The sequence below is a fragment of the Mangifera indica genome, chromosome 5, assembly GCF_011075055.1.
Source record: "Mangifera indica cultivar Alphonso chromosome 5, CATAS_Mindica_2.1, whole genome shotgun sequence".
Classification (NCBI taxonomy): Eukaryota; Viridiplantae; Streptophyta; class Magnoliopsida; order Sapindales; family Anacardiaceae; genus Mangifera; species Mangifera indica.
Window position 1 is genome coordinate 487,360 of NC_058141.1, and position 24,053 is coordinate 511,412.

A 24,053-nucleotide genomic window follows, 5' to 3' on the forward strand; every position below is an offset into this window, starting at 1 on the left:
AAATGTTACACGGTATTCTCCGGCTTGTAAGATGTCTTCCTGAGAAGCATCTTTTTGAGAAAACCTATCCAAGTAACTGCATTCAATGACCAATTGTAAGATTAGTGATAAAAATACATCATTTTGCCAAAAAATAAACAATAAAACTATGTGTATTTATTTTTAGTACATAATTTATGTACACAGATGAGGTGTTATCATATGATTAGATATTTCTTTATTATATGGTGACACATATTTTAAAATCACTTAATTACATGATGACACATCACTGTATATATAAATTATGTACCAAAAATAGGTATACATAGCATAACTCAAAAATAAAAGACACAGTAAACTTTTTAATCTGAGACAACGAGAAGACTTCCGCTTAATAATGCATCAACTCTGAATCTTTTACAAAGATTTTTTTATTTTCTTCTATGACAATAAGAAAAGCTAATAAACTATTTTCACCTTCCCAAATGGAGATATTTTTAATATTGCAAACCATCCTTTTGAGCTCAATTAAATGAGAAATAAATCCATGTAATCCAGTTTGAATTATGAATCTCTCTATTATCATAATTTGATTGTGCATTCTCCTCGTTAGTCCTAGGACCACTAAGGAGAACAAAGAGACATTTTCACATGTACACACAGTCACATAAGTACACATATTATCTATTTTATTCATCTTTCTCAGGAGTAGCCAATAACTATACCATGAACATGGACATTTCTATTATCAGGCTAAACCACATTAAAATCTGCCTCCTTTACTTGTTTTTTGTTTTATTTGCATCTCATCGTAACAGACATAAGAGTCTCATAAGATATGCACTATTTTTATTGTAACCTAACTTCTACAAAGCTCCAAATTACATATTTAAGTTGTGACAAGAAATTTCATCATCAGAAAAGGTTTATAGAAACTTATAAAAATGCAAGTAGCTGTTGACAGATCAACAGCTCAAGGAAATTGATAGTATCCCACTTTTTTCCAGTAAATATACATCAAAACTTTGTTCAATATTTATGATCCAATCTTCCTTTTATGTTATGGACAAATAAAAAAAGGATAGGGTTTTTGAGAACAAGTTGCAAATTTGGAGAGTTGAAAATCAACAAGAATGAGTTCAAAGTCAAGAAGGACCACCACAAATTGAAGTAAAGGAATTATTATGATATTGATGGAAGAGGAAGAATAAACTAAGGGTAGTATTAAAATAGAAAGAATTTTTCATTTTAAACTTTAAAAGTTTTGAATATTGCAATTAACCCCCTAAATCTTCTCATCTATTGCTGGCTATATGGGGGTACTTGATGAGTAAATAAGTGATAAGGTTCAACTAATATTTTTAAAAATAAATGGCATTAAATTTAATTTTTTGAACCCAACTTGTGTCTAGCTTGTGTCATTCCTTAACTGACTTGAGATTGATTAAGAACTTTTCAATTTGGTGAGTTCAAGCATTGCATTTATGTCATCAAACCAGGCACTTCTTGGTTTGATTTGATTGTGCCTCCACTAATGAATATTCATGGTTGATATATCATCGTATGATTGAATAATTTTAAAACAAAAATAAAATAAATAATTATCAATTAAATTATGTATACTTATAATGACAACTAAATTGAATAACAATGATAAAGTGTTATAATATGATTGAATAATTTTAAATTAAAGATAAAATCAAATCAAATTATATGATAAAATATCATCACTTATACCCATTAGTATTGATTATAAATGTATATAACATTATTAAACAATTAAAATCACATAATTATATAATTGTATATAACTACTAATTACTCTTAAAATATATTTTATTTTAAATTTAAAATTTACTAATCATATAATAACATATTACTATTAAAGTTTATTATTTATACGTAGTTTTATTTATAACAAAATAAGTGATAAAACTTACAACTTAAGAATTGAGCTTTCTCAGCCCAAGAAGGGCTTGTAAATGACAACCACCAAGCCCAATTTTAAGCTTGTATAAGCTGATAGCTTCTGAATACTAAAAAATGAATATATATATATATATATATATATATATATATATAAAACATTTTTCTTTTATCATTTTGTGAAAACTATTTTATGCATAAAGTTACAAATGTCATTGTTTGTATGTATTAAAGATTTTTTCAAGAAAAACAGAAAAAATTAAAAACGAAAATAATACTCCTTATGATTGGACCAGGTTGGCTTTGATTAACTTCCCTTGGGCCGAATTATTTGGGCCTATGAAGCCCAACTTACCCTTAACATAATGCCGTACAGGATTGCTTGGGTTTTAGTGATGTTGGACTGTGAGCATGGGCTAAGTCAGCCCCAACAGTAATTGCGTTTGCCACTAGTTGGTATTTCTATAAATATAGACCTTCCACCACTCCAGGGTTAAAATTTTTCATGGGTTGAACTCAAGTAAGCATCTATTTAAAATTGGTTTAAATTCAAAAATTTTGGTTTTGGTTTGAGATTGATGAGAAGAGACTCAAACTATGTTAAAATATAATTTATTTTAGATTCAATTTAAACCCCTTCAAACTTAGCTCATTTATAAAAATATATATAATCTTTAATGTAAAATCGATTAATTCGATTTAAGTTTGAATTTGAATTTAAATAACTCAAAATGAATCTCTCCTTACACTAAATTATCATTTATCGATATAATGTTATCTATATTACCTCATGAACACATCAACAACAAAAGCAAGAATGAATTATTCATCTTTTAAAGAAAAATTTTCAATCTTAATTCGATATTTTATATTCTATTGTTAAAAGAGTCACATTAAACTTGAATAAACTCTTACTCTCTCCTCAAATCTATCAAGGGGCTATATAAAATATCATGTTACTTGATAGTTTGTATGTTTATACATGTCAGTTTGAGTTTTTGATTAAATATTTTCAATCATAATTTAATATGAATTAGAATCGTATCGAAATATTTTAATCTTAACTTGATTTAAATTATATTTAAGTTAACTAGACATAACTCAAACTGACTTAAAATTATTCATTATTTTTACTTTTCTGTGTGTCTTTAGCATTTCAATTTTTCTCTGAGTTACACCAATCAACTATTAACATAACACTTTGCCTTATTTAAAAATGACACCAAAAATTATATTTCATTAACTTTGAAAATATGTTAATAATCTTAGCATCTAAATTTAATTCTTACTATTCAAAAATAAAGTAAAAATCAACAAATTGTAACTGATACTTGTTCTTTAACATCTCTTCAATAAGTTCTTAACATATGGTGACATTTTTATGGACATTCATGTTAGTTTGGATTGATTTTCTATCAATTTTAATATAATATGGTTTAGTTTCAAATTATGTTGTGCTAACCTGCACTAAATTTTGTATAAAGAAAAACTCAATATTGTCTATATTTTTTATCATCTTGTATTGTTTAAAATTAACGGAGATCTTTTTTCTGAACCCGATTATAAAAAATGAGTAATAATACCACATGCAGAATGACTAACTTATTATCGTGAAATTGAACGATATAATTGTTTAAATTATCTCGGCTAGACTGGGCTAATATTAAAATTTGGCACTTTGAATGTCCTAAAGGTGGCAGTGGACTGTGCCTTGTTGGCTTTGGTGTTGCCCATTGTGTCAACGGCCGTGTCAGACCAATGTCTACATAATAGTGAGCCTTGTGGGTAAGATTGGCTTGTTAATTTTATATATATTATTATTATTATTTTTTGTTACGTTTTTTGGACTTCTCAAACTAATTTTTTGGTTTTTTTCATAATATTAATAATTAATAAATTTAGATTCTCTACGTTAATCTTTTGCCTTTCCCATAATATTAATAATAATTTATTATAATTCTCCATAATATTAATAAATATTTTTAGATTTTTCATACTAATTATTTGGATTCTCTATGCACTAATAAAAAATTATTAAATTTTTTTAAATAATTAATAAAATTTTTAAAAAATTGTGAGACCAGGTCAATCCGCTAGCCGACTTCACAGCTCAGGACATAGCCTGCAACAGTGCACTCCGTGCCTCCGTGGTTCGGGCAAAAAGGGAGCTTGGGTCAAGCTGTCCCCTTGACACTTTTATAAATATCTTGTTCCATTTACAACGTGTCGTATGGAACAAGAATGCTCGAAAAGATTTTGAAACAACCCAAATTTTGCAGACCTCACAAAGAATACGTTTAACTTAAATGGTAGCTTTTTCAAGTTTTTATTTTTTAATTTTAAAAATTTGTTTACTCACGTATAAGTTGTTAAAATTAATCAAATCTATTAGGTTTAAAATTTTATATATTTTTTTTAAACCCTAAAAACTAATAATTTCTCTTCTATACCAAATTTTAAAAAATAATATTTCTCTTTTAAAATTTACTCTTCAATTTTTTACCACTTCTCTAGCAATTTTTTCCTTCCAATACTTTCTCTCCCTCCGATAGTTGTCTTTCTCTCCTCATCTCTCCCTCCAACAATCCATCCAAGCTAAGAAGACAATAATATCATCTTTGTCTAGGCTCTTTGTCTTCTTGACTTGGATAGGTTATTGGAGAGAGAGCTGAGGAGAGAGAGACTGTTGTTGACGGGAGAGAAAATGTTGAAAGGGAGAGATTGCAAGAGGTGGCATTAGATGAGCAATTAGAAATTGAAGAGTAAAACCTTAGAGAAAAAATGTTTTTTTTGAAACTTTTTTTTAAAGAGAAATTATGAGTTTTTAGGGTTTAGAGAAGAGACAAGAGACAAAATTTTAGTTTATTTTTAAAAATTATAAACAAAATAATAATTTCACCTTTAAAATTAATAGACTTAATAATTTATGGGTAAGTAAAAGGATTTTTTAAAGTGAAAGGGTAGAAATTGAAATGCAACAACATTTGGGTGGGAACAAAAGAGTCAAGGCCAAAGAGTTTCCTAAGCTGTGCCCACTTGTCTTTCAAGTCCTTCAAACAAGCTAACGCTATTCTCTTCTCATTCAATGTAAGTTGAACAAGTCAAATGTAACCCAGATCCCGCTTAAATTTCAAGCACAGACGCACTTTTTTTTTTTTTTTTCAAATACAAACAATATAAATATTTTCTGCATATATACATATATATATGATGCAAGCGTATATATAGTTATATGCGTTATAGATAGATATAGCTCTGCTTTGCTTTAGAATTGTTGAAGATGAGTGGAGCTGGGGAATCGTTTCATTCTCCAACGACTAGGGACCTTTTGGCCGACGCTGTTGCTGGAGCTTCAGCTGGTTTGTATTGTTAATTTTTTGTTTTTTACTGGTTTCTTGGGGGTGTGGTTAGGTTTGAATTTTGTGCAAAAGTTTGAGAATTTGGTGTTCAATTTGAGGGTTACCAAGGGTTTTCTTGATTCTTTATTGTTGTTGTTCTTTTAGGTGCAATTGCAGCGATTTTTGTGTGCCCTTTGGATGTGATCAAGACGAGATTACAAGTACATGGTCTCCCTCAAGGTTCACAGACCAATCGTAGAGGTTAATTCTTTAAAGCCTTTTGGATATTTCTTTGGTGCTAGTTGTTGTGCTGTATTTTTTGGCTTTAATTTAGTTCAAGTAGAATAGGAAGTTCGAAATTTGGGGTTAAGGGTTTTGTAGTTTTTAACGAAAATAAGTCGAGTGAAATTAGGAAACTTGTTCTGCTTGCTAGTTGGGTTCTGAAGAGGAAGAAATGATGTTTGTAAATGATTTGGATTCTTGATATATTGGTCATGGAGTTTGAAATGAATCAGTTCCTCAAAATCTAGAAATGTGGACATGGTGATGTTTGTGCATTTAGTAGGATCAATAAGATGAGTGCAGGTTTCTTCATATTTTGGGTGATTGAATGACCGTCCATTTGAGTTTTTCCAGACGGAAAATGTTATAATAGTAAGCTGGTGACAGTTAACTGGGAACCATGCAGGTCTAGCCACTGGGCATGGGCCTAGTTTTCAGTGTGCTTCTGTCTATGACATAGTATTTCTATCAATGCTACATGTGGTGCTTTTTCCTTCTGAAGAAATATGCATTGTTGATACTTTGGATGCAAATTTTTGTTCCTGATTTTAGGTGCTATCAGCAATTTCTATTCTTATTGGCGCTCTTTTTTTTTTTTTCCTCATTGCTCAGGTAGTGTCATTATTACAAGTCTACAGCACATATTAAAGAATGAAGGCTTCAAGGGAATGTATCATGGCCTCTCGCCAACGATACTGGCATTACTTCCAAATTGGGCTGTGAGTGCTACTTTCGGTGATTTGTTTGCTGAAGAAAAAATAGTACTTGAAACCCCTTCTGCATTGTTGAAAGAAAAACCTTATTAAAATGATTAGATTGTTATGCTAATTTTTTGTCTATTTAATCCATGCCAAGGTTCTTTTTTAATCACTAGGGGCCAAGAATGTGACCATTTCCATGATGTGTGACTAACTGTGTTTACCTAAATCTATCTTACCTTACTCTTTCTTCTTATATCAAATATTTTAGAGCAATGCTTTCTTAAAGAAATCTGGTTTATTTCCTTAGTAATTAGTTAAGAAGGACATTCAAGTGTTTAGATACCTATTTATATCTATCAGTTAAAGCTGCAAGTTCCGAAAAGATATTTAATAACCCTCCCTTTTTCTCCATCAAAAGCAGGCTTTCAACCAATTTTTTCAACAATTTGTAAGAGGGGTTGTGGCTGTTTAGAATCAAGATTGCCTTTCCTAGTCTTTGGAAATGTTTTTATTAGGTTGTTTACAGATAACTCCCAAGTAACCACTGTGTAAGCCAACTTTCATTTGAAAAATTTTGGAATTTCATTGGCATGTTCCATTCCATGTTACTTGGGGAATTGGTTACAGATCCAGGCATCAGCTTTATAGACTATTTAATTTAACCTCTCATGTAATATACACACACAGAGACACATACATGCGTGTTATACACACACACACACCAAGATTTGAAATATTATTATGCATCTTAGAATTTTGCCAAGTTACAGCAGTGATCGTTTTATATGTAGGTATACTTCACAGTTTACGAGCAACTTAAAGGCCTACTCCATTCACATGGTCGGTTATTATTATTTTTTTTTACTTGGCAAAATATGTTTTTCTTTATTTGAATTCTTAAAGAAATGTTATTTTGTTGTTTGGATCAAGTTATCTCTGAGCTAAGTTGATTGTTGAGCATTGTTAAATTTGATTCCATTGACCTGTTATAAGGGGATAGCAATAATCAACTCACACTAGGAAACAATATGATAGCTGCTGCTGGTGCTGGGGCTGCCACAGCCATCACGACAAATCCATTGTGGGTCGTTAAGACCAGACTTCAAGTAAGTGCATTCTCATTTGTTTGCAATATCATTATTTATATAAAGGTATGACATCAGTTCTTGAGTTTATAATGAACTATTTTGCATGTAAGATTTTTAATATTTAATTCTAAGGTTTGGTATAGCTGTGTATAAGATTTTTTAAGAAGATTACCACTTGGTTATTGTTATTGGAGTATGTTTCTTCGTTTGAACAGAACATTCTTCTCATTGTTGCTGTCTTTCTGCACATTTGAACCCAAGATTTTTAAATTGCAAAGGTAGGGCTTCGGATGATCAAACTCTGTATTAATGATTTTACAGATTTAGTTTAAGAGGCATTCATTTTGGACCATATTATATATTCTTCCTTGAAGCAAATATGAAGAGAGATTAGATGCAGTCAGAAAAAATAATTTAAACTTTTTTATACATTTCTATTCATGTTATAGATTTTCTCTCTGTGTTATACCTCCTATCTGTTTTCAATCTTAAAATTAGAAATCTATTACACACAAATTAACATACATGAATGGATAATCAACTTGGGTAATAACATTGTATCACCGAATAATGTTCGAATCAATGTTTTCAGAGCCTGACCAGAACCGGTTAGTTTTATAAAAATAATATTCAAAATAATTTTGTATAATTTATTATTAAATATATAATCTAAATTATTTTTTTATTAAAATAAACTTAGTTTGATGATATATGCAATCAAAATTGATTGATGATGTCTTAGGTTCAAGTTTTAATAATAAATTTAAAAAAAAAAAAAAGTGATTTTTTATGCTAACCCGGTCAAACCCGGGTTTTTAACTAGTTTAATCCGGTCTAACTCCAAAATGGGTTATCAGAACTGATTTTGCTGATGGTTGATGGCCCAACATCCAGTTTTTAGAACCATGTTTGAATAACCTTTAAAAACTCAGCAATTCTCAAACTACCTAGAAAATGCTTCAGTATACTAGAACCTAGTTCTAAATAACGTAGCTTTTGACACATCAAAGTTTCATTTTCTTTTTTGCCATCTTTTTATTTTTACAGGAGATACAGTGTGTTTCTTGGAATTATATCATGCTATAAACTTCAACTGTTTTTTTTCCTGCTTGTGTTGTATGGAATATTTCACATTTATACAACTATTGTTGTCCCAGCTTAGGCATTCATGCACTTGCATCTCTTCTAGACTCAGGGAACGAGGCCGGATATAGTTCCATACAAAAGCATACTTTCTGCTTTGAGAAGGATTACACATGAAGAAGGGATTTGTGGTTTGTATAGGTCAGTATTTTAGTCTCTAATTGCAAAGCCCAGAAAAATTTCCTCCTCTGGATCTAACCTGGCAAAGCATTGAGATAAGAAATTGGTTATTGCTTCAGTTCACTGGTCATTCTCTCTTGGAAACTTTGCTATTACAATTCTAGTTTGACATAATTATTTGGGATAATAACATTTGAAGGTAGCAAACTATCATATTTTTTCTATTGAATGGACCAAACTTTGTTTTTTCTTTTATTGAAGGTATTGACTTAGCTTTTCTTATGGAAGCAACCGAATTTTCAAATTTTCCTATAGAGGGACCAAACTTTTAGTTTTTTTTATTGAAGACAGTAAACACAACTAGGATTATTTGTTTTGTTTTGGAAGCAAAGTGATTAGTTTAGTATTTTCAATAAAAAATAGTGAATGTTTGGTCCCTTCAATAGAAAATCTAAAGTTTAGTTCATTTAATTTTAAAAAAAAAAAAGTTTGGCTCTTCAATTGAAAAAGGTGATAGTTCGATACTTTCATATGTTCTTATCTCTACTTATTTTCTTTTATCATCCCCTGTCCTCTTTCAATACTTTTGGTTTCTTGATGTTATTTTAATGGTCTGAAACAGTGGTATTCTGCCTTCATTGGCTGGGATTAGTCATGTTGCTATTCAGTTTCCCGCATATGAGAGAATCAAGTTGTTCATGGCAGAAAAAAGTAATATGATCTTTATCTTCTCATTAGTTCTCGTCTGGGTTGAAGATTTTGAATATTTCCTTGATGTGTTATATTTAGTTTTTGCTAATCATTTTAATTTTGGAGTCATCAGATGATACAGAGATTGATAAGCCAAGTCCTGGGCGTGTAGCAATTGCCTCCTCAGTTTCCAAAGTACTTGCTTCTGTGATGACTTATCCACATGAGGCATGTTTGGCTAGGCTCTTTTCACTAATTCACTGGCAGTGGATGGCCAATGGCCTGTCTCCCAAGAATATCTCCTGATCAAGTATATAAATATTCATTATATTTTCTTTTTCCTGCTTATAATATCTGAATTTCAAATCATCCAGGTTGTCCGTTCAAGGCTGCAGGAGCAAGGGCAGAACAGAAAGGTTGGGATGCAATATGCAGGAGTTGTTGATTGCATCAAGAAGGTTTTCCAAAAGGAGGGTCTTCTGGGTTTTTACCGAGGCTGTGCGACAAACCTATTAAGAACAACTCCATCCACTGTTATTACATTTACCAGTTACGAGATGATAAAAAGGTTCTTGCATCAAGCTCTGCCCCTGGATAAAGAGCATTTGCAAAAGCATGCTAAACCTGATGGGAACATCGAGCCTCAGCAGAAAAACATGAGCTGGGGACATAGAAAATGATGCCACTTTGTGACAATCACAAATCCAATCAAATAAGATTACTCCCTCTATTCCTCTGGGAAACAAGGATCAGCTAACAGCAAGACACTGATTCATTTTGTTGAAGAAATCTTCCATTAAAAAAAGTTGAACGGCATAAATCAACTTTAAGGTAAATAAAATGTTTTTTCTTCTTTTTCATTTTACTTTATTGATCAGCGTCAGAATCTCCTCTTTGTGCTGTTGTACGATTTATGTTCTTTATGGATGTTCTATATAATTTTAAATCATTCGATGTGCAACCAAAATTCATTTTCTCCGAATATTTTCCCTCTTTTGTCATTAGAATATTTCATTTCAATCTGGGGACATAGGAATCTTATGTGTGGAGATGCATTTTTCACTTTTTTTTGCTGGTTGTACAAAGCACTTGAGAAGGACATGTCCAATAGCCACAATTTCATTGTTAAGATATTGTTTACTATATAAATATGGGTAGTTATGATGGGCTTTGCAATAACACAGTATCGCTAGTTTGTCATGGTGGGTTTGCAATAATATAACATCGTTCACACATGGAGTAACTTTAATACGATTTTTAATATTTTGATCTAATACTCTGATTCACTATTAAGATACTATCTATTTTAGATATAACTAAGCAAGGTTTTGTTTTTTGGGATTTGTAATTTAAAACGTGTTTAAATAATTTAGAAGTTCATAGATTATTTAATTAGTTTTTGTCTTAGTATTTTCAAGCAATAAAAGATATTTATATATACTCAATATCTCTTTCATATTTTGTTGATATGAGATTTGTTTAGATATGTTACAATCTTCTTGAAAACAATCACAAAAACTACTGCTGTTTGGCTTTGAAAACAAGATGAAGCTGATGAAAAGCTGATTTCTATGGGATAAATGCTGATTTTTTATGCTCAGAAAGAGGGATATCTGCATAAATTTTGTGGCTCATCAAGCACTAGATGGCCTAGAATAATGATGGTTTTTGCTTTTCATTCAAATGCCAAAGCAAGCTGATATTTGAATGCTTTTTTCATCCTCGACTTTTTCATGAATCATGTGTTTGGTTGGTCCCGTAGGATAACCCAAGTCCCAGTCCAAAGCACTCTTAGAAAATTTTCCACTACAAGCAAAGCACCCGGCGTCACAATCCCTTGTGCCAACATCTTCCATTTCCATATCAACCCAATTTCCTCCATTCAATGACTTGATTTCACAGGGAAAGATAGGTAAACTTAAATCACCTTACTCAAATTGTGTAAAGGGTTGTTTGAATTGAAGATGGTATCTGATTTTTCAAAGAAATATGTGATGGGTCTAATCCTGTAACTCTTGTGTTATGTACCTTTCTAAATACAATTAAATAAAGGCCAAATGACTATTTGACACCCAGTTTAAGCTAGTTCAAAAAAATACACCCAAAATGTTTGGAAGCCCTAAATACTCATTTATAAGTTAACTTATGTTATATTTTTTAGTTAGAAGCTAAGATAAAACTATCATTTTACCTTTTATAGTAGAAAAGAAATAATTTTATCTCTTTTTTTTTTTTTTATAATGAAAAGTTACAATTCAACCCAACCTTAATTTTGAAAAAGTGACATTTTACTCTCAAATTCTTAGAGTTTAATTCTCACTGGCAACAAGGACAATGACGGTAACAACCATGACCACCATTCTCCTTTCTTTTTTCTACCACTACCAACGATGTCCCACACTTGATGAAAAAGCACCAATGTGACAAATCAAAGAAAATCGGCGCAACCATTCTCCATGAACCAACAACAAAGTTTGGCATGTTTTTCATTGAATCAGCTCTAGAGAAAGCTTTAGTAGTGCAATTCGTCTTCAATTGAAGTCAAATTGATGGAAAACGAAGTTGGTGATGGAGAAGTTGACAAAAACCTCATCGTTGCTGGAAAAGCCAAACTCATTTTCTTCAATTTGTTGCGTCGATGCTTTTTCATCTGTTGCGGGACATCGTCGGCTGTGGCAGAGAGAGAAGTGAGGAGAATTGTGGTCATCTCTAGAGAGAATAAAACCCTAAAGATTTAGGGATAAAATGTCACTTTTTTAAAGTTTTAAGTTGAGTTGAAATGTAAATTTTTAATAACTAGAAGAAAAAATAAGATAAAATTATATATTTTTAATATGAAATATAAAATAATAATTTTACTTTTATCTTTAATAAAAGTTAGTTTATGAATGAATGTTTGAATTTTTTAAATATCATAAGGGTACTTTTGGGAATGCACTAAAATTTGGGTCGAAACTAATCCTTTGGCCTTAAATAAATGTAATCGTGGAAACTCTACCGGTTAATTGTCTAATCCAACAGTGTCGTTGTGACAAGTCCACGTAGAGAACAAAAAATCTCTACTTCATCTTATAATATTCTCCTGTCATATTGAAATTTTTGTTCATCATTTGCATGAGATTTTTCCGTACTGGTTTTCCACTTCTTTGTTGCTTTATTTTGTCTTTGGGTTTCATATAACAAAGTATAATACAGATAAGAAGCAAAATATATAAAAATTTCACTCAGGGTTAAGATATATCACGAAAAAGCCATGAAAAAATAAAAACAAAATTGATAGATTACTCAGGAATAGAAGCAAGCATTGGCCTCCAAGCTTTCTTAAGCAATCTATGTCTAGACCCAACCCAAACTGGTCTAGACAAACCCAGTTCACCTCCCAAACCACCCTGCAACTTCCTCATCAACAAAACTTCACTCTTCTCTCTAATCCTCCCATCATCATCATCATCATCACCAGCCTTGTCGTTGTAATCTTCAAAAGAAGACACAAACAGATCCTTCAAAGTGTTGCTCTGACTCTTCTTCTTCTTCTTCTCTTGCAACATGTCACTTTCAAGATCAACCACAACTTCTTGTTGACTTGTTAGTAGTTTTTGTGAGTGGCGGCTGGTGGTGGTCTTGGTAAGTAACATACGTAGGGTTGTCTTCTTGCGTGGCATCTGCACCAGTGGGCTCGTTCTGGGGCTCCTAGTGGGGCTTTGCACAACCCCACATTGTGTTGCCAGGATCTTGAACTTCTGCAAAGCTGCCATTGAGCGTTGCAAGTTGTGGTGCTGGGTTTCCAGGGAAATCCTGAAGGAGGGTTTTGGAGTTTTGAATCTGTTAAATGAAGATGAAGGGGTTTATAAAGAGCTTTAATTTTTGCTTGCAAAAGAAATAAAGGATCTAAATAGGATTTGCGTGTTGTTTTCTTTTGAGAATTCAAAAGTTAGTGCTTGCTTTGAATGGAGTTGGAAAAGGAAAAGCGAGAGAGGAAGAGAGTGAGAATAGTGATACATTTTCCAAGAAAATTTTAGTTTCTACAATTTAAATGACTAAATCAAATGAAAGAGAATCTGATTGAGAATGAGTCTTCATTCTTGTCTTGGTTTTGGTGCAAAGAAAATTCCACATTTACCTTTATTTGTTCAAAGAATCAAAGAAAGGAATTATAAGCGGGGCTAACTGGGCTGGGCCAGGACAGGAAGGCTCATATTTTGATCGTAAAATCAAATTAAACTAAATTAAATCGAATTTAAATAATAATTAATCCAAATTAGACTAGATTAAGGTAATTATTTTGAGTTTAAGTTTGATTTATTTGAGTTGATGACTAATAATATTAGTGAAAATGAAAATTTGTTTAAAAAAAATAAAAATCATAAGAAGCAAACATTTGCCAACAAGACAAATTACAACAACATCGAGGTGATATCATCTTGAACTTAATAAATTAATTCCATTTTAGTTTGTATTTAGCTTGATTAAACTAAGCAAGAGTATGAGTTAAAGGCTTCTTAGCTCAAATTCATCCCCAAAGTTAGCTATGACACTTTTTTTTTTCTCACCTCTCGAAAATAAACACCATGTCAACATGATGATTTGGCACATTTGAGCAATTAAATGTTTAATGTTATATGTTACAAGGATGTATTGATTTCAAAATTTTTGGCAGGCATATATATAAAAAGGGGAATTCAATTAATTTCAAAGCTTAAAGTACAAGGCTTTTTGAAATTCAATTGAATGGCCCACATTGAAATGGATAGGCCTTGCTGTAGCGTTTAGCAAAATGGAATAAATATGAGAGATAGCATCAAGGTCATATCTCGGATAATCATCAGAATGCAAAGAATGTCTTATCCCAAGTCACTCCCACCAACAGATTCTGAGAATGTAACCAAAAAAAAAAAAAAAAAAAAAAAACAATTGCAAGGGCTTATATCTTAGTAAATAATTCAACAAAAGATACCACATACAGATGTCTACTTCTCCACCGGGCAAATACTAATTTGTATTCATATCTCACTTGTAATTAAGGTCGAACTTGAAACGAGCTTTTTCAAATTTGAAACAAACCTAAATCGAATCGACCCTAAATGAACATGAGTTGGGGTTTTAAGCGAAAAATAATTATGAGTTCGAACCTAAACATTGGCTAAGCAAGCCAAGCTCGACTTACTTAAATGAAAAAAAAAATTTAAATAAGTTACATATGATACAAATCATTATATATTTGAATAATCTAGAATTTGAAATGAGTTTGAAATAAAGCTTGAAGCGAATGTGAAATATAAGCGTGAAGTGAGCTCGAAGCTAAGCTTGATAATTGAGCTGGGACAAATATCTTTTGTGAACCTGAGTTAATACAAATTGATCACAAACAATAAAATTATCAAACGAGTCAAATACGGACACATGATTAAGTAAGCTTGACTAGTACAGAATAAACAAAAAATGAGTCGAGCCCTGTTTAGGCTTAGCTCGGCTTTAAACTCAATTTCAACAATACAGCTAAAACAGTTTCTACAAACTTTCAGTCTAGTCCCAACTATAAAAAATGGAGTGCAAGGTGCCTAGAAATCACATTTAGCCATCACAACCAAATGGTGCCCCTTCTTGGCCAACATTTAAAGTCTCAGCCCCTTTCAATTAGACAACTAAATAAAAACCGGAAAAATACAATCTACTACTACAACTAAAACAAAGAGAAACCTTCTTGCAGCTGAAGCTTGTGTGCACTTTAAACGACATTTATTTCCCAACAATACTGTTTACAATAAACATTAGAGACAAAATGACATTTAATTACAACTCATGATAATATTTAAATAAAATAATATAAATATTGTTTAACTGTTAAAACTAATTATTGATTTTGACAAATATATATAAAGATATTTTTTTTCAAACTTAACAACTGAGAATCTATTGTTTTATCAAACCTTGGGTGGAAAAAAATAATTTTCCCTACCAAAGATAATTTTAAAAAACACATAATAAAACAATATAATTATAATTAATGTTTAAAAGAAGTTTAGGGTATTTTCATAATTTTAGTAAAACATAAGAACAAAGTAGCTATTTTTATTTGTATTAAGCACTAAGGGTAGTTTTGTAAATTAGACTAAAATAAATAAACTAATAATTTATAATAAATCCAAATGGTTTACACTGGTCGAATTAATTATTAAGTGGAAAAATGGACTTTTCAAACTAAAAAAGATCGAAAATTGTTGTTTCATCCAAGTTTGTATGGGAAATAGTCATCTAACCTAAGTTAGTAAGTTGTATATAGCAATCTTTCTAAAAATCTACCATAATTATTTGTAATATTTTATTATTTGTAATAAAAAAATTACATGAAGCAAACAAAACTTTGGGGTATTATCAATTAACCAAGTCTTGAGTTTTCATACACCTCACAAGTATTATAATTCTTATGACCACTCTCACAAAAAATTGTAGATTTGGTTGGTTTATCCACAAGTATCGAGTGTTCTTAATCAAGTTGTTTACCTTCACTTATGAGACGGAATATTAAGAAAATATTGAATAATAACTAAAAACCATTCAACGTTATCACACAAGAGTCCCATGTAATATAACTTACAAAAACCATAAAACTTGGAGGTTCCACAAAAATCTTGGATTTCAACCAATTTTATAAACAAGTTTTGATGATTCCCAATAAGGTAATCTACCATTACTTATGAGAGGGTAGATGGGGCAAAAAATTGTCTCATAAAATTGTCCATCATTATCCCACACCAAAGGCCTATGTGCTATAATCCACCCAAATTGCAAAAATCTAAGAGTTTTGTAAGTTCGAAGATTCTCAATCTATGCATTTGCATTTACTAATGAAAGGGTAAATGAGATGAAGTTGCCTAAAAAATTGTTCAATGTTATCCCACATTCTGAAGCCCATGTGCTACCCATAAATACTAGGGGTTTTGCAAAAACCGTGGATTTTGATATATTTTATCCATAGGTTTTGGGGATTCTTTATCAGGTTATTTACCATAACTCGTGAGGGGATAGATGGGTGAAAATGCCTAAAAGATCATCAAGCGTTATCTCATATTCAGGACCAATGTGTTATAACCCATAAAAAATGCGAAATTGGGGGGTTTTGCAAAAAAGGAAAAAAGATGTTGATTGGTTTTATCCATATATTTCAAGGATTCTCAATTATGTTATCTACTTTTACTCACAAGAGGTGGATAGCGTGAAGAACTGCTCAAAAACCATCCAAAGTTATTCCATACTAAAGGCCCATGTGTTATATAACCCACAACAATTGTAAAAATTGAAGGTTATGCAAATAATAATAATAATAATAATAATAATAATAATAATAATAAATAAGGATTTTAACCTGTTTTATCAATAGGTTTTGGTGATATTTAATCAAATTATTTACCTTTACTTATGAGAAGGTAAATGAGAGAAATAACACTATAAAAATCGTATATTGTTGTCCTAGACTCGGGCACTATGTGTTATAACCCACAAAAATTGTAAAACTAATAGTTTTGCAAAACATTAGCTTTCAATCGGTTTTATCCACAAGTTTTGAGGATTCTTAATCAGGGTATATCCCTTTACTCATTTAAGGGTAGATAAGCTCGCTCAACTTCAATCAAACCAAGCCACAAGATGATGTTATTCAGCTTAGTGAGCTTATGACCTGACTCAAGGAAATTATCAATATACTCCTAATAGTTTCAAATATTATATTTACACCTCTAAAGTCTTGTTTCTTGACTCTGAATATAAATGAGTAATTAATAAATATATAAATTATACGATTTAAAGAATATTTTAGAAATTAAAAGGTTTGAATATAATTTTTCGAATTGAGTTTAAGTCAAAATAAGCTCATCCCACAAGCTTGACCTAACCCTTAGGGGACATTTGGTTTAGGGTAATATTTGATTAATCCGATGATCTATTTATTATTATTATTATTAACTTGTTTGATTTATAAGTATTAAAAAATTCTTGTCTGATTTAAATTTTCTATTACTAATGGTGATGTGGTAGATAATATAAAAAATAGTTTAATTATTAATTTTGCCTTAAGTATTAAAATATTACTAAGGTAATATTAATTTTGTTACTATTTATTTTTACTTATTAAAATGTTAGGACAAAATACCTTCAATTTTTAATTAAATTAACAAGTATTTGTAGCATCTCTGATTCAATAGTCAAACCTATTGTTAAAATATTATCCATTTTGGATATACAGTTCATTATGGTTTTGCTTTTGGGTTTTAGAACTCAAAACACATTTTGACAGCTTAAGGAGCTTATAGGCAATTTAACTAGTTTCATCTTCTTATTCCTAAGCGATGTGAGATGGACACACATGTCTAACATTTCTCTCGTGATTTTCTAATGTGGGATTAGCATAAGGGTCTCACAATCATCCTCCCTTACGAGACTTAATGTCCTCACTAAGGTTTGCCCCACCATCGTTCAAGAGGATAGTGGAAAGGTTATGATACAATTTATAATATTTATGATCCAATAGACAAACCCATTGTTAAGACATTGTTTACTTTGGACATGCAATCTATCATGGTTTTGTTTTTGAGTTTTATAACCCAAAACGTATCTTGACAATTAAAAGAGCTAACAGACTATTTAACCAATCATCATCTTAGCAACCCAAGCAATGTGAGATGCATAAACTAACCCAATATCTTTTTCATACTTTGTCAATGTGAGATTTGTCTAAGGATGTCATATTTACCCATCTTGCCAATGTGAGATTTGTCTAAAGTTGTCACATTTACCCCTTTACGGGACTTAGCATCCTTGTTGAGGTTTGTCTCACCACTGTTCAAAAGGACACTCGAAACAACTTTGATACCATTCCTAACATCCCTAGTTTAATAGTTTGACCCATTGTTAAGATATTGTCTGCTTTGGATACATAGTCCATCCTTGGTTCAATAGTTCGACCAATTGTTAAGATATTGTCAATTTTAAGCTGATGTGAGATTTGCCTAAGGGTGTCACATTTACCCCCCTTTATGAGCCATCACTTAAGAGGACGCACGGAACAGTTCTGATACTATTTGTAATATCCCTAGTTCAATAGTCTAACTCACTATCAAAATATTGTTCACTTTAGACATAAAATCCATCATAATTTTGTTTTTGAGTTTTGTAACCCAAAACTCTTTTTGATAGTTTAAAGAGCTCACAAGCTATTTAACTAGTTTCATCTTTTTATAGCTAAGTGATTTAGGATGTGCACACATACCTAACTTCAGTCTCATGCTTTAGCAATGTAAGATTCACCTAAGGGTTTCTCAGTAATATAGAAAATATTGTTTAATAAATATATTGATAATAAGATTAAAACTAACAAAATAATTTAATATATTCATATCATAATTTGCTAATTTGAAAAAATAATTCTAATGTATTATTAACATGAAGAATATTTTAGAAAATACACAAAACAAATATTTTAACATGAAACATGTTAGTTTAACTAAACACAATACTAATTTATATCCAATAACTTTTTAATTTAAGTAAAATAATATCTTAATATTTTTATATTAATTTCAATAAAATATAATAATTATTTATTTATACCAATTTTTTTAAATATAGTAATAATTTATATCTAATAATCTTTTAAATAATATATCTTTATGATAGTTTGTCATTTTTAGTAATAAAAAATTACATTAATCAAACACAGATAAAAGAGCCAAGCTTGAGCTAAGCATTACTTAGTTCAATTACACCCCAAGTTCTAGTCTGATTATTTGGTTTGGGGTCGACCTGTTTGTTCCTCTTATGAAACTATTTATGATAGTATTCACCAGCCCTCAAATTTAGAATCTGCTGATGGCTTTTTGATGGTACCGTACAATAGTTCAAATGAACTTGAACTGGAGATGAATATTAAAGATTCAAGCTGAGATCGAGTTGGGCCCAACTCAATTCCACCTGTAATGATAAGTAGGCCATGATCGGAACACTTACAGATTATGAATACTAGTATAGCAATTACAGAACCTCTAGAAAGAAGAACAAGAAACAATGTACCTTTCAACTTCCTTTAACGAGCACATATACATACAAATTCCAAGAACACAAAAATGATAGCAGATGTGCTCAAATTCCAGCTGCAGAAAGAAGAAATCTTAGTAACTAACACTTAGTCTAGTGTTACTATTAACCCATTTTGGAGCGACAGAAATGGGTGAGGACGGCACCCTCTTGTCCTTCAACAGTGCAAGATTGTCACAATCTGGTGGTGTCTGCATACTATTGAGCACATCATTGTTATCTTTTTCTTCTTTTACATCTTCCAGTATCCAGTTTCCACTTTCAATTCTCTTCAGTTCCTCCAAAACGACATCCATGGGAGGTCTCATTTCCTTGTTCTGTTGCAGACAAAGAAATGCCAACTCTGCAACTGAAGTTATCATTCTTCTAACTCGTTCATCTGATTGGGATCCAAGGCTTGTGTCCACCAGCTCTTCGATCAAGCATTTTTCGATCCTGTTTATCGCAAAGTTACCCAAATTGATCTCATGTCTTTGCCTTTTTTTGTCAAAAGCACGCATTGATGAAATAAGCTCAATCAGGACAACTCCAAAGCTATATACATCACTCCTATCTGTTAGCTGATAACAATGATAATACTCAGGATCAACATAGCCTGGAGACCCTTGTGGAGCTGTTGAGACATGAGTAACATCAGCTGGGAAAAACCTGGAAAGCCCAAAATCAGCAACTTTTACACAAAAATTGTTGTCAAGAAGAATGTTTTTAGTCTTCACATCCCGGTGTATGATATCAGAAGCATGGAGATATGCCAATGCACTGGCTGTTTCTATTGCAATCTTCAAACGGATAGGCCAGGCTAATGAACCAATCTTTGCTGGATCACCGCGGAGATGATCTGCAACAGTTCCATTGGGAACATATTCATACACAAGAAGGAGACCTTGCTGACTGTGCTGAGAAGTGCAGCCATAAAGGGATACAAGATTTCTATGGCGCAGACGTGTGAGGATTTCAACTTCAGTCATAAACTGCTTAACTCGTCTGTGATTGTACTCATTTAGACGCTTTACTGCAACTTCCCTTCCATCTCGAAGTTTTGCTGATTTAAAAGGATCATCAAATAGGCCTATTAGAAATTTGTGGATTGTTTCAATTTGAGAAACAATATGCACAAATACCGAAATATTTCTTTTCTATCGAAGAGATTAAATTTTATTTTTCTATTGAAAAGATTGAACTTTTTTTTTATAATTAAAGAGATTGAACTTTTTTCCTATTGAAGGAATAGCTTTTCTTATAAAAATGATAGCATTTTTAAGAGTTTTTATTGAAGGTATAAAAAAAACACAATTATTGTTTTGTTTTGTTTTGAAAATAAGATTGTTAATTTAACAACTTCGATAAAAAATAGTAAAAATTTAGACTATTTAACAGGAAAATCTATAAGTTTGGTCTTTTTAATTGAAAAATCTTAGAGTTTAGTCTCTTTAACCGAAAAAAGAGTAATTTGGTTTAGAAAGAATGATAGTTAGACTCATCTAAGTGGTATTATGCCGTTCCAAACTTTCTTCCTACCTTCATTTAGCAAAAGGTATCTAAAAGTAAATCTTCTTACCATAGTATACTGTTGCAAAGCCTCCATTTCCAAGTACTTTCTCATCACTAAAATTGTTGGTGGCTTTTGCAAGTTCAGAGTAGGAGAATATGGGGACCCCAAAGTAGACAACACCCATTTCCATCTCTGATCTTGAAGAGGGATCAGAAAAAACATTTCTGGAATTGAAGCCTGTGGAAGTGTCTTTTTGTTTCTTGCATCGCCAAATAATGAAAATCAACAGAGCCACAATCGGAGATCCTCCAACTCCAAGACCTAATGAGCAGAAGGAAACCACAAAATACTAATCAAATGCTTATCATTGAAAGTTTCCAAAACCATTCAATAGGCGTATTACCTATTCCTAGGCGTAGCTTCAATATCTTTTTTCCATTTCCTGCAATAAAAGTTACTGGAGAATAAACATTGTTAGAAAACGGACCAGAGATTGAGTACGAGATTAAAAAAGCAAATAGTCACATGGTAAGAAGAAAAGACTTGCGCAATCTATAAACCGGGTTACATCCTATAGAATCAATATTAGACAATTTTTTTCTATCTCTCCAATTGTTATCACACTCATACAAGAAAATCATATGTTTATATATATTAAGATTATCATTTCTAAATCAAAACTAAGCCCGAGTAGGATTCTTAATCCTCAGAAAAATCATAAAATGTCACTTCATGAGAGAAATTCAAACTGCATCTAGCGAATCCACTATTTAATAAGAAGCAGGTAGTGGATGGTTAAACTCCGCTTGTAAGCTCGGAGGCACTGCCCTCTTCACCTTGTCCGCTTAACGGAGAGAGGGACCTCAGCCTACTGATCGACAACAGGACCTCATATGCGTTAGCATAGGCCCTTGTAGACAATTTCAACATAAAAGACTGTAAAAATCAGTTGGCGAGAGGAAGAATTTTGTTTTTCCAAGAAGGGTATTAAAATTAATGCACCTCATTCAAATCTATGAAATTTACCAAGTAAAATATAACAACAAAGAAATCAATATGTAAAAATAGAAAGCAAGAAATGTAGCAACCAGGAATCAGTCCTAGAACTTCACCATAACTAGTGATACCTGGTCTTGGAGTGTCAGATACTGAGGAGTTTGTTCTTCCTGTCACAGAACAATTAAAGTTTCCATTGCTATCAGTTTTGCATTGTCCTCCCGCCAAAAAGCAATCATAACATTCATCAGTCACATTCACTTCCACCCTAAAGAAGCCCGTAAACAAATAAGAATATTCAATACTTGTTTTAGTATTGTGCACTCGGAAATTAGGCTGTGAACAACCAGGAAGAGAGCCTGGAAAACAATTTGTTGGGCCCCCGTAAAGGATAACGGAGTGTTGGGAATTATTGCAGAAAGAAACGAAATTTTTCGGGATGGCGTAATTGAGGGGGCATTCGAACGCTGCTACTTGATGGGGCACATTAAATGAGAGAAAAGGAGAGATTGGAAGAGTTAAGTTTTTTAAGGATTTTCTGCTACATTTTTGTACCTCTTCTTCAGAATTTTTGTCATGAAGCTCTAATGTATTATCCTGAGAGATGCCTGTGATATTGAACCATTGCCCCTCCTTCCCCAGCTGAATCCTCGGAAATGGTTCAGTGCAGCTATCTACAACCAGCAACCCACATTCCGGATGCGTTCGATTGGAGAAGGGGAAGCCTATGTTGCCGATAACACCACAGCGAAAACGTGGACATCTCGGAATATTCAACCTCCTGTCCTCTTGAGCCAGGCAAAGCAGTAAAAGGAAAAGAACTGATAAAAGAAAAGTCAGAACGTAAGAGATATGAGCCATCTCCAGTCAGCAACAGAAGTAACAACAAGCTCGAACTATGGCTACTTTCCGAAGTCTTTTGCACTCACTTCTTTCTCAAAATGGAACTGGAAGTGCCTTTTCTATCCCAACACGGCAGTTGACTTAGAAATTACATAGAGAAGACTTAGAAAATCAGAAGGAAACGAGTGCAACTTGAGCTATTCCTTAAGGGGGGCCGGAATTGAGCCGGCTCAACTTGGTGTTAGGCTCAATTCAAGCTGGAGCTTAAGTTTGATAGCTTAATTTAAGTTTGACTCAAACCTACTCCAATAACATTATTCATTTGTTAACAATACTATTTATCCTAGCAATGAGAATATTTTTCCCGCCAATGACTTAGATGACATTTCCAACTAGTTTGAACTTAAACTAACCATTTAAGATTCGAGCTAAACTTGAACTAATCCATTTGGGTTGAATATCTCGTTAAGAGTAGATTCAAACCAAGTTAGCATGACTCAAATTGATATTCAATATGATTAGAATCAAATTCAAGCAAAAGTTTTAGTTTAGTATCTCGACACTAATTCGACTTTAATCTTCCTTTGGTGATACTTTTATGTCATCGGTAATACTATTAATCCTGTTGACAATATTTTTTATCATTTTTAGTAGTATTATTCATTCTATCGATAATACTGATTAATCTGTCCAAAACTTTTCTATGATATATAACTCCAATCAATTTGAATTCAATTCGAATCTATTATAATAAATTCAAATCAAACTCAAGGCAACTTATTTTCAAGCTTAGCTCGCTTTGAATCCGGGTTTATCCGGAGACAAATGTGAAACTTCTCATTTTCTTCTCTATTATTAAATTGGTACTGTCAAAAGACTTGACTAATTGACTAGTCTGAAAAAGACCCTTCTGATGGCTTTCAAGTTCTCTTGCGTGCCGCTTGCTTAACGCGTTTAAATTAATGACGGGGAGAAATGAAAGATCCTGGCTCCATGATTGGAGAACTTCATAAAATAATGGCCATTAATTGGTTCCCCATCTTATTCATTACAAAACAAATGGGAAACTACGCTAAATGGTCCACAAGCTTTAGAGAAGTTTTGGTGGTTCTTTTGAAAATTCAAGAGAAAGGTGTGAAAAGGGAAAAGCGATTTTACACCAAGTATCAATCTGATGCTAACTTATGCTAAATGATTGGTCATGTGTCCTTACGGGGGAATTGGGAGTGTGACCTTCTCTGGTAAACCCTTGAGAGGACAAAGCTTGGATTCTCGTTTCTAATCTTGATTCTTCTTCCTGCATATCGTGTGTATACTGAAATTCACACTTACCGAAGAAGAAATTTGTTTATTGAATTGAATCAAC

The 24,053-nt window shown here is 32.0% G+C and overlaps 3 protein-coding genes across 3 annotated transcripts; 1 reads left to right on the plus strand and 2 right to left on the minus strand.

Moving 5' to 3' along the window:
* The first annotated feature begins 4,974 nt into the window (after positions 1-4,974).
* Positions 4,975-10,231, plus strand: LOC123215432 (nicotinamide adenine dinucleotide transporter 1, chloroplastic-like). Its single transcript, XM_044635514.1, has 9 exons — positions 4,975-5,267; positions 5,412-5,507; positions 6,141-6,247; positions 7,021-7,069; positions 7,223-7,335; positions 8,507-8,601; positions 9,203-9,291; positions 9,404-9,498; positions 9,645-10,231. Exons 1-9 carry the CDS (start codon positions 5,189-5,191, stop codon positions 9,948-9,950), a joined length of 1,029 nt encoding a protein of 342 aa, XP_044491449.1. The 5' UTR covers positions 4,975-5,188; the 3' UTR covers positions 9,951-10,231.
* Positions 10,232-12,551: 2,320 nt separating this feature from the next.
* On the minus strand, positions 12,552-13,025 carry LOC123217513. The gene has a single exon (XM_044638576.1). The coding sequence runs from the start codon at positions 13,023-13,025 to the stop codon at positions 12,552-12,554; it is 474 nt and encodes a 157-aa protein (XP_044494511.1).
* Positions 13,026-19,165: 6,140 nt separating this feature from the next.
* Positions 19,166-22,766, minus strand: LOC123216263 (LEAF RUST 10 DISEASE-RESISTANCE LOCUS RECEPTOR-LIKE PROTEIN KINASE-like 1.1). The gene is made up of 4 exons (XM_044636665.1): positions 21,976-22,766; positions 21,252-21,305; positions 20,915-21,169; positions 19,166-20,398 (listed from the first exon to the last, which is right to left on the minus strand). Exons 1-4 carry the CDS (start codon positions 22,703-22,705, stop codon positions 19,431-19,433), a joined length of 2,007 nt encoding a protein of 668 aa, XP_044492600.1. The 5' UTR covers positions 22,706-22,766; the 3' UTR covers positions 19,166-19,430.
* Between the last annotated feature and the right edge of the window lie 1,287 nt (positions 22,767-24,053).